At 42.5% G+C, this 11823-nt stretch overlaps 1 protein-coding gene across 1 annotated transcript; it reads right to left on the bottom strand.

The window, feature by feature from the left end:
* Positions 1-584: 584 nt before the first annotated feature.
* Positions 585-8058, bottom strand: LOC130372256 (alanine--glyoxylate aminotransferase 2, mitochondrial-like). Its single transcript, XM_056578150.1, has 14 exons — positions 7897-8058; positions 7457-7539; positions 7012-7202; positions 6358-6481; positions 5954-6048; positions 5426-5516; positions 5075-5168; positions 4536-4636; positions 4305-4397; positions 3848-3980; positions 2755-2843; positions 2510-2659; positions 1998-2096; positions 585-1561 (listed from the first exon to the last, which is right to left on the bottom strand). Exons 1-14 carry the CDS (start codon positions 7997-7999, stop codon positions 1460-1462), a joined length of 1548 nt encoding a protein of 515 aa, XP_056434125.1. The 5' UTR covers positions 8000-8058; the 3' UTR covers positions 585-1459.
* Between the last annotated feature and the right edge of the window lie 3765 nt (positions 8059-11823).

Below are 11823 nucleotides of genomic sequence, written 5' to 3'. Positions count from 1 at the left end.
GAGCGATGGTGGGCGGGAGGAATCCAGCCAATCACACCGCGACAACAATTATTTACATGCACCTAAGTGTCAATCATAAACCCACTGTTTCGGAGACATTGATATAGTTCCTTTACCCATTTTCAAATCACAATAAAGCAAAGCTTTCCCCTAATTATAAAAATACATTAAGCTATAAGCGATTCTTTTTTCTTTCTATTTTTACGGGTAGGCACAAAGGCTGCATTCCAATTAGGTCAGGGAGCGACGTGGGGCCCCTTGATTCTATCCACCGAATTCCGTTGCCCTGGGATCTTTTAGTAACGGAGCTCTCTGGTTCCGCCACAAGCGCAAGAAGGAAACGAAGAAACCCAGATAACAGGACCCCATAAGTGGTTTAACTTTTGCATGGATCCGGAAGATGGAAATTACCTTACCTTCTTTAATAGGTCCACGAGAAGGAAGAGAAAATGGACACACAGACATCTCAACAAGTGCTCTGAGATGCTTTTAGTTTTCCGTGTGGCGGTGAGTGTTGTGCAAATATAGCCTATATTTAAGAGAGATTGTTTTTTCTGAAGGACTACATCTACGTGTTCTTCATTAGAAATAATGAACTTTATTCTACGTCAGAAAGTAAGAGTCTTTAATGCAGGTGAACCTTCCAGAAGGAACAAACGATTCGGTCCATAGATTCCGCTTGGTATTTTCCTTTTCCCGTCAACAATATAGCAGCCTTTTTTTTTTATTATTTAATCATTCACAGCATGTGACATGCGAGTTATATACATATTGGACTGAAATTTGCCCAAATCAAACCTCATTCTAATAAAATCTGGGCTGTAGCCTACATGATTAAAAATGGGTGGTTGGTCCAAAGAATAATTTGTTATATCAAATCTAAACATATCCGTGCCAGACGCCTATATTAAAATCCAAAGATATACAATGAAAGTATAGAAGTACAATTTGTGAATCATAAAATGTGTTCCTACAGCCAGCTTCCAATTGTCATTTTTAAAAACCGGCTACTTTACATGATTCTTTCTTCATGCAGCGTAATAATTGCTATCAAGATAGGTGATCACTTTTCCACACACTTGTCTTTCTCTCATCTCTATCTCGCGTAGTCTATAGAGCTATCCATCTTTCTTCCTCTAAATGTCTCATTCTCCATCTCTCTCTTTCTATCTCTCAATAGAGTTATTTGTAGGTGCTAAGCTGATTGACAGGTGGCTTCTCTCTGGTGTTAAAATCCAATGCTTCTCACATGACCAGGTGGCAGGTTGACAACAGCCTTCATCCAAGCAGCCACGACAGAGGCTGGACTAAAAAACAAAAAAAACATTCAGACACTGACAACATGTATTTGACCTTTGACCCCCGACGGTGGGGCTATAAAAAACGATTGGTCGGTGTTGAGTTGGGGTTCATTCTTGCAGGTGTATGTTTGGAGACGGCGTGCCACAGGTGGGTGTCGCTATCGTCTGTCCATGTAGTTCTGGATGGATCTGTCGAAGACCGCCAGGAAGTAATCTGCGTCGTCCTTAGTGACGCACATCGGAGGCTGGACCCTGAAGCTCTTTAGTCATAACCAAAACAACAATGATGAGAAGCATTAAAAAGGTTAAAATGTACTGTCCCCCAATGCCTACAGCCTACCAGTAGGCCTACTTTAAGATGCCCCTACCCCTCAGCTGCTTATTAACATGCATCTAAGATTCATTTTTAATCAAAGAGGCTTAAAACAGTGCTAAATTACATATAATATTACAAATATAATATTAATAGAGCAAGGGTCTGCTGAATGACTGTTGTTGTAGAGTAAGGGTCGGCTAAATGACTATGTAGTAACAGAGTAAGGGTCTCCTAAATGGCTAAATAGTAATAAAGTAAGCCGATTTATGAGTAGATAGTAACAATAAGGGTCTGATGAATGACTAAATAGTAATAAAGTAAAGTCCGCTTTATGACTAAACAGCAACAGAGTGGTATTAAACTGTAAAGGCGTCTCTCACCTGTCCGTACACGCCTCCCTTCCCTATGAGCACCCCCATGTCCTTGGTGTCCTCAAAGATGTCGTTCATGGCCGCGGGAGACAGAGGGGTTCTGCTTACCTAATGGGTCATCAAGTGTTCCCATTAACCATTCAGAAGAACACTCAATATACCCCCCCCTCCCCCCGCAACACACACACACACACACTGTTGCCAGCGTTACAGCATAACTCGTTTGCGGTTAGGAGGAAGAGTAGCAAACCATTTCGGTTCCCTCAATCACTAATGGCGGCAAACAACACGACTGCCGCTCCAAGGTAATGGTTAACCTCGCCGCGACTCTCTCCAGAACCGTGCACCCCGAGGACACCGGGCTGAGAGGCTCTTTGAAGGGATTTGTCAAAGACCCATTATCTACTCCTCGGCACGTTGAACGAGCACGTGTGCGAGCGAGAGAGAGAGAGAAACGTGCGTCTTACGTCGTCAACCCTTCCCAGGTACCAAGTCCAGCTGTGGGCCCCCCCGGCCCTCACCTTGTCCTCCACCATCTCCACCCCGATCTGCAGGCCCTTGCCGCGGACGTCGCCGATGATCTCGTGCTTGTCGCGGAGCTTGGCTAGCTCTGTCAGGAGATAGGTGCCCACGACGAGGCTGTTCTGCTGCGTGCCGTCCTCTTTTATAACCTGTCGAGAGGAATGGAGGGGGGGGGGGGTGGTTCACTGTCACTGTTAACTTTTGTAGTTAATGTACTAAATGAAACAACACAATGAATACCCACGTCCAAGACTGATGAGGCAATGGAGCAGGCCATGGGGTTTCCTCCGTACGTGTTGAAATGAGCTCCCTTGCTGAAGGCAGCAGCGATTTCTTAGAAGAAAATGAGCAAAGATAATCAGTACTCGAGACTCAGGATCGCTCACACCGTACAATTAGCTCAATAGTGTTCATGGTAGTCAAGGTCGGGGTCAACACTCTATTGCATTAACCCTGTTTAAGATTCAGATACAACCAGCCCACTCCTGCCACAACTGAAGTGCACCGCAGAGTCGCCATCGTTACACATTCACCTGCCCAGAAGATCAAAAGTCAAGAGTAGCAGTTTTACTACACTTATTTACTTGTGTGTACTAATTGCTGCTACAAACCATAGGGACCCGAATCACCATGGACACGGGATTGTATTTTGTAATAGTTATTTAACAATTATTCGCCAAAGGCTAGTATTCATACACTATTCATGGAGTCTGAGGTGAATAATTGTTTTAGTATAGACTACACGTGAACACTCCAAAAATAAACAAGATAACACTTTTTGCCGGGATTTATTTGTTTTCATTAGTGGTTTATTGTTTTTTATTAGCGTGACGAGACGACCTTCACGAGATGAAAACCATATCCCGAGTTTGAGATCTCAATCATGGGATATTGCCCAATATCCCGAGATAGCGAACCAATCAAATTGCGCCATCTTAGGAGGTTCACGTGTAGCATATACTAAAATATAATATTATTATTATAATATCATTATATATTTACCCTTACCTGACATCCAGGGCCATGTCTTTATTTGAGACTAAGTAAAAATACAGGAAAACATCCAAACACAGACTTTTGTAACTGGGAACTAAACCTGCTTTTATTTTGAAACTCAAAAGAGCACATGGAGTTTAAGCCAAAGAACTCCATGTGCACCAACAATCAGAAGGAGGACATTGAGTTCATTGCAGCACATGCCTCCTTGGCTCTTTCACATTAACCATTTATGTAATCCATTAAGGATTACGTTTATAAACTAGCCAATAATTACCAACAAAGGGTTTGTTTCATCTCCATTTTTCTGAGGCTTGGTAGTTGTTGTGGTGCGGTCTCACCCGGTGTCGTTACAAGCGCCCCCATAGGGAAGCCACCAGCAATGCCCTTTGCCATGGTCACTATATCAGGCATCACCTCGTGGCCTTGGAAACCCCAGAAGTGGCTCCCGGTTCGTCCAAATCCAGTCTGGACCTGGTGGATATAAAAAGATGTCATGTTTTTAAGATTCAGATACAACCAGCACACTCCTGCCACACATGAAGAGCATTGTACAGTCTCCACATTCACCAGCCCGGATGATCACAAGTCAAGAGCAGTAGTTTTACTTATTTACTTCTGTGGACTAATTACTGGGGCAAATAAACAACCATGGAGACACCAATCACCATTGACTCGCGATAAAACATGAAATAGATGCAATTAAAATTATGCTCAAATATTCTGCGATCTGAAAATGGAGTGATATGAAATCCCCCATAAAGTGACGTAAACAGGGGGGGGGGGGGGTTATTTCACCTCATCAGCGATGCAGACGCCTCCTCTCTCCCGCACCCTTTTGTAGGCCTGCTTCAGGTAGTCTTTGGGGTATTGCACCGCCGCACCCATGCCCTGCACAGCCAAGTCCAAAACAACACAAATATGTAAATACTACACATTTCAGAGAATATTATTTAAAAGTTCAACGGTATGAATTCTGCATTTGTACTGCGACATTGAGACATGTTCACAAACACGTATGGCTGGTACCTGAATAGGCTCCGCAAAGAACCCAGCCACACGAGAAGGAAGGCTGGTGGCAAATGTCTCGTCAAGTTGCCCGATATACTTATCGTTGGCCATGCATTGACCTAGATGACACAGAGAGATGAGAGATGTGATTCATTTTAAAACAAAATGTATATATTTTTTTGGTGTAGGACTTAGTACACCACAGCCCTTCCACTACGCTCTGTAACTGCCTAATGGCATCTCTTCTCTGATTGGTTCTGATGGCTTGCTACTCCCTCACTATGAGAGGCCCCTGCTCACACTCAACCAATCACTGAGTGTTTCTTGTCCTGGCTGCACAATGGTTGAACGAGCTAACCGGACCATACTACACTACAGTCCTATGTTAAATATAGACGGAGGGTCAGAGATCACCCGGCTCTACCCCTAGATGTGGGTTCACTCTCAGCTGGGGCACAGGGATGAAGGTTGGAGGTCAGATGTTGTTGATGTACATTCAGTCTGGTCAATACCTTACAACAGGAAATAGACTGGGTTTTTTGTCGGCTGTGCGCTACCTTGAGGGCAATCGCAGGTCCGGATGGTCTGTACCGGGGAGTCCCGGCAGTGACTCCCTCCCCAGGGCCCTCTGAACACATCAGGACACATGGTCTATTCAGTGGACAAAGGCTGTGTCAGCTGGAACCGCATACTCTATTATGTATATCATTATTTCGTGTTTGGCAGATGATTCCCCCTCTAAAGAGTTAATGCACGGGCTGGGTATCTTCTTCATGGATGCCGACGCAACCTTTGAGCTGGGAGTCGAAACCATCCTATCCTCTTATTCTATTTCCCCTCAGGATGAAATAGTGACACTGTGTTGATGATTATGGGGTTCGCTCATAGCTGTGCGAGCGCATACGTACTGCGGTGCAGCCTCCGTTGGCGACGGGGTACTTGAATGCTGAGTTGGAGGTCAGCGCCATGGTTTGTTGGCTACCACCGTGGTACGACCCTCTGGAAGAGACAGGTGTGTCTTTGGTTAATTTATTTTTTGATTGCTATTTATTCTCAAAATGTAACCAGCTGGCAGGAGGAAATACAAGCGTTGCCCGGGTGATGTCACTTCTTACCATACTTGAACTACTTCAGCCAATCAGAAACACTTGTTGCGTTAACCGGTGGTTCAACCAGTGCCGCTATGTTCTATGTCGACATAGTGTATATTTCTGCTTAATCTTAAATAAATAACTTTAAAAAGTTTTTCGTTTACTTATCTATTTTTTGGTATTATTTAATTTAATTGTATGGTGATGTTTCTATGTGAAGCACTTTGAGTCTGCCTCATGTATGAAAAGTTATATAAAAATAAAGATGCCTTGAGTTGCCTTTACGATCAAATACATTCTCACATTATGAAAAGTATATCCATGAAAGTAGATAAATGAAACCACCTGAGGGAGATCATGTCATGGTTGCCCGTGTGAAGTCTGGCCATTAGCATAGCTAGGTCGTTAGCCTCGGAGCCGCTGTTGGTCAGGTAGACCACCTAAAGGAGGAAGAAGACCATCCCTTCACCGCTCATACTAACCGATAGTTGGTTAGTAAGTTTGTTAGTTTGTTAAAGCTGGTCTCATTTAAAACTATCCACTATTTATCACATATTTATAGTTTGGTTGTTTGCCTTTTATGTTCCATTACTTTATGTTGATAGTTATGGTTGGCGAAGAGATTGAGGGTGTCAATAATGCATTTTCAAAGTCTAATAATGACAATGAAGTAGTATTTACAGTCAAATTATTATCACAATATATTTTCTGATTACAAAAACGACAAAGGGGCAGCAGGCGCCTCTGACCTTGAGGGGGTCTGGGAGGAGAGAGGCCAGTTTCTCACAGTACTCCTGCAGAGGGGGGGTGACGTAGATGCAGGTCGTGTGCCATAACCTCTTCATCTGGGCCACCGCGACAGCCGTCACCTTCCTGATACAAAAGAAATACATGGAAGAATTGCTTAGCATTTACATTAAGGGTATTTAGCTTTTCTTTGACCAAAAAATAGCGACTTATAACCATTATAGACATGTTCTCACACCAACGCCATGCAAGGCGACAGCCAGCTTGTCAGGAGAAGTTAGGGTTATGTGTCCTGCTCAGGGACGCCTCGATTCTCAGGGGGATCGAACTAGCAACCTTCTGTCTACAAGTCAACCCGCTCTGCCTCTGAAGCTCACCCTGCTTGTGCTGCTAGTCATTCCATCTTTTCGTCATCTTCATTTCCTGTCTCTTAACTTTCCTTGACACTATATATATATATATATATATATATATATATATATATATATACACACACACTAATGTACACAAGAAATTGAATCATGGAAGAGAACCAAACTAGTCACGATGAAATCCTGGGTACCGTAACGGTTAAAAAAGTCTACTCATTCTAAACGGGTCAACAGCGTAACGTTGAGGCGAGTGAGGAGAACAGTGCGGTGTCGACGGGGTCTTACGGATTGCAGTGTCCTACGCTGACGGTGGCCACTCCCGCAAAGAAGTCCAGGTAGCGCTTGCCGTCCGTGTCCCACAGCCACTGCATGTGGCCCTGGTGGATGAACACCGGGCTCTTGTAGTAGGTCACCTTCATGGTCATGGGCTGGCAGTTGAGCTTGCGGATCTCCATCATGTGCTGCTTGGACATGCCCTGCAGAGAGGACGAGAGGGAACGAGAGAGAGAGAGAGAGAGAGAGAGAGAGAGAGAGAGAGAGAGAGAGAGAGAGAGAGAGAGAGAGAGAGAGAGAGAGAGAGAGAGAGAGAGAGAGAGAGAGAGAGAGAGAGAGAGAGCAGAGAGAATTTTTTTTGTTGTTTGCCTATCCAGACATGCAATTGTACTCTCCACACTTCACAAGTCCACACAAATCATTGGTTCAAAACTTCACTAGTTAAACAGGTGCTCACTTGATGCTTCAGAGGTTTGAAGTCACATGGAGGCATTGGAGGAAGGTCATGTGACTTGTGTGCTGCTTTTTGACAGGCTGCCCCTGTGGAAAGGTATTGCGGGGAAGAGATTATCTACTTGTTGCTTTTAATGCATTAATTTAACATCCCTTTCCTCGCACAGCTCACCTTTGTTACATGTTATTCACTGTGTTTGCCATAGTATATTATCAGATGTGCAGTATAACGTGATCATTATGCACAGTGACTTGAATGCAAGGGTCATATAGGTCATAAAGCACAGTAGTTACAATGAGTAAATAAAATTAAAAAGCAACACTTAAATTATGCATTTGTATTTTACATTTACAGTAGTTTGCAGACCAGCTTCTGAAACTTTTCCAATAGTTTTGAGTTGTTGTTTTAGCAAGTCTGAAACCACAAACACGGCGTAAACTTACCACTGGCACGGTGGAATTTGGCCAAAGCGACCAAATTACAAGTTTTCGACATTCTACTACCAACATGTGGTACGCTTGTCAAGCGAGGGACAGCCTTCAGCATGCTGGCGGTAGGTTCTTCTAATTCTGTTTGGACACCGCAGGTTCGTCCTCAACAGATATGGTGATGATGGGCGGGAGGAATCCAGCCAATCACACCGCGAACAACCATTAATAACGTTCATTTAAGTGTCAATCATAAACTCACTTTTTGGAGACTTTCATATAGTTCCTTTACCCATTTTCAAAATCAGTAACTGGCTTCATCAGTAGCTGAAGCTAGCAGATTAAAATAAGTTATCAGTGCGTGATGAGTAAAGTATGCCAGCCACAATGCTTTTGACCCAAATTGTGTTTTCATCCATACAAATGGATTAATTTCACTATTAACAAAAACATGTATCCATAACAATAGTATGATAGATAAGTTACCTGTAACAAACTGTTAGGTTAGTGTGATGGAAAATCTACATGTTACGTTTTTCTTTAGGGTTTGTATACTATTCCGTGTATGATCTTGCCACCCTGTTATTCTGCAGGGTCGTCTAAAATGTAAATCTTAGTGTTTCATGTGATGTAATCTGGTTTCACATTCCGTTTCCGTGTTGTCTGTAGTTTGGTTTGGGCCTGTTTTCCTTGACCCCCTGGGGAGCGCAGAGAAGCAAAAGGTGATAAGGAACAGCCTCAACCACCTTCTCAACCTCTTAAGGAACTAAAATCAATCGATTAACATCTGGTTAACAAAGCCTTTTGGTTTATTGGGGGGCCACTCCCCTCAAGGATCCGATCTAAGTGTATAAAAACTCCTGACTTTGGTCACTCAGCGGACTTCTCTGAGCGTGTATTTTAGAGTATGAAGTAAGACGCAGGGCGAACTCCCATCTGAGGCCTCAGATTATTGTAGTGTATGCCTGTTATGTTGTTTGTTGATGCATATTGTGATGTATCGTGTGTATTGTGTGCTTTTTGCATCTAAATATCGAATCTGTCTTAGACACAAACTCTGATATCAGAAATTGCCACGACATTAGTTCATCATTTCCCTACGGTTGTTACCTTTTTAAGTGTGAAAATCGCCTACAGTCTGCTTTTTAAGTTTGATAATTTTTTGTGAATCTGCTTCCTACACAAAGTAATTATACCCAATCGCAAGTCATGTCAATATCATGTCATTGAACTAGCGTCGCTCACCTACACGCTAAGTGAGTTGAGGCATCATAAGGCAGTCAGTTCATATATACAGGTCATCTGTGAGAACCCTTTTCTTTTTAAATGATTTGCTGAAATGGGGCATCAACTATCTATAGCTTGTGGCAGCAATCTCCTTGACACCATATGCATATCAGGGGACCCGACCCCCGGATTGGGAACCACTGGGGTAAGGGTAACAACAAATTCTGCAAGACAGGTTCACTATCCTCAGTCAGACACCCCTTTGGACCAGAAGTACACTTTCATATATTCATGCTATCAGAAGCCTATTACCAAGGTGGCAGGAAAATTTGACTCCTAAACAAAAGCTACTGGGTTCGTTACCAGAGGACTACGGTCTCATAAACTGCTCTGGATTTAAGCGTCTACGTCACTAAATAGCAAATAGTCGAAGTGAGCATCCTGATTAGAGCAGGTTAAGAGGTCTGCCTCATCGAAACACAACTAGCATAAAGGCTCCTTTCATGAAGCTACTACTTCAGTGAAGCATGTGTGTATTTTTGCCCCCAAGAAAAAAACATTCTTCATTATCAAGGAAGAAATCTGGAGAAGGCACACAGAGTTGGGAGGTCCTTCCTTCAAGGGTTACCTTGAACCACCTACAAGGTTCCTGCAGGTGATACCTGAGATTTTATTCAAGAACCTTCTTTGTTCAGCCCTTCTATGTGTATGGTGGTCCAGGAAAAGAGTGGATCACAAGCTAAACTGTTTTATCAAGTAATATGAGGTTGTTAGAAAACAGAAAAAATAAAAACGAGGGCATTGTGGAGAAGAGAAGCCTCTATCATATGTCTGGACGGATTTCTGTTGGGTGAGGTTAAAGACTCCTACCAGTTTAACAAGTTCACAGACATATTAGTTATTACAATTGTCCAACAATAATTACCCTGTATAGTTACAGGAGGGCACGGTTAAGAATTTGTGTCTGCAAAACATCTGGAATATCAGAGGATATGTGTGTCGATAACACAAACTCCAGGATTCCACCTATATCCCTCATTGGACAACAATAAAACTGATTAGAGCAGGTTAAGAGGTCTGCCTCATCGAAACACAACTAGCATAAAGGCTCCTTTCATGAAGCTACTACTTCAGTGAAGCATGTGTGTATTTTTGCCCCCAAGAAAAAAACATTCTTCATTATCAAGGAAGAAATCTGGAGAAGGCACACAGAGTTGGGAGGTCCTTCCTTCAAGGGTTACCTTGAACCACCTACAAGGTTCCTGCAGGTGATACCTGAGATTTTATTCAAGAACCTTCTTTGTTCAGCCCTTCTATGTGTATGGTGGTCCAGGAAAAGAGTGGATCACAAGCTAAACTGTTTTATCAAGTAATATGAGGTTGTTAGAAAACAGAAAAAATAAAAACGAGGGCATTGTGGAGAAGAGAAGCCTCTATCATATGTCTGGACGGATTTCTGTTGGGTGAGGTTAAAGACTCCTACCAGTTTAACAAGTTCACAGACATATTAGTTATTACAATTGTCCAACAATAATTACCCTGTATAGTTACAGGAGGGCACGGTTAAGAATTTGTGTCTGCAAAACATCTGGAATATCAGAGGATATGTGTGTCGATAACACAAACTCCAGGATTCCACCTATATCCCTCATTGGACAACAATAAAACTTTAATAAAAATATGTTATTGCTATAGTTATACTTATAACTGCAGATGGGATGCCTGTCCCCATCTGCCCATGTGGTAGACCACCTACGCACTGTTTTTCTGTAATAAGTTCAGGAAAACGGAATAAATCATTCAGTGAGCTCCTGTCCTCACTTGACTCTCGCTTCCTACGCTGCGGGAAGGTTGTGAGGACACTATGGTCATATCTGTGAGTTGTTTGTGTTATGTTATTTCATCTTGCTTTTGTGCCATTCCTTTTTAGTTTAAAAATCGCAATGTGTAACATTTGAACCAGCTTATTGTTATTGGTTGTAAAAGTTTTCTATGTGTGACACTAGGTTTTTGAAAATTCTTTATTCAGTTAATGCCAATGTCTCAAAAACAACATACAATTTAATAGGGCATCAGTAGCTGACAGCAGAGTACAATAAGTTGTCAGTACGTGATTAGTAAAGTATTCAAGAGAAATTCAGAACGATAAATGTGTTGGGAGCCATGTCTTAGACTAGTGTCTGTGTAACACACTCTACAGGCCTAATGTGGTCCACCAAACCAAATGTTACGTTGAGGAAAATGGATTATTTCACCATCAGCAAAAACATGTATTCCCTGATAATAATAATAATATGATAGATCATTTACCTGGTACAAACTGCTAGGTTAGTTCATCATTTCCCAATGGTTGTTTCATTTTTAAGTGTGAACATCGGCTTTAATCTGCTGGGTCATCACCAAATGGGTCATCAACTATCAACTTATGTCAGCAATCTCCTGTGACCCCATATGCCCATATATCAAGACCCCCAGGTTGGGAACCACTGGGGTAAGGGTAACAACAAATTCTGTAAGACATGTTCACTGTCCTCAGTCAGACATCCCTATGGATCAGAAATACAATTTTTGGCAAATAGTTGAAGTGAGCATCCTGATTAGAGGTCTGCTTCAAACGAAACACAACTAGCATAAAGGCTCCTTTCATGAAGCTACTACTTCAGTGAAGCATGTGTGTATTTTTGTCCCCAAGAAAAAACTTTCTTTATTATCAAG

This window comes from Gadus chalcogrammus, chromosome 19, assembly GCF_026213295.1.
Source record: "Gadus chalcogrammus isolate NIFS_2021 chromosome 19, NIFS_Gcha_1.0, whole genome shotgun sequence".
Taxonomy (NCBI): Eukaryota; Metazoa; Chordata; class Actinopteri; order Gadiformes; family Gadidae; genus Gadus; species Gadus chalcogrammus.
The sequence above is the reverse complement of the archived record's forward strand: the minus strand, read 5'-3'. Positions and strand labels throughout refer to the sequence as shown.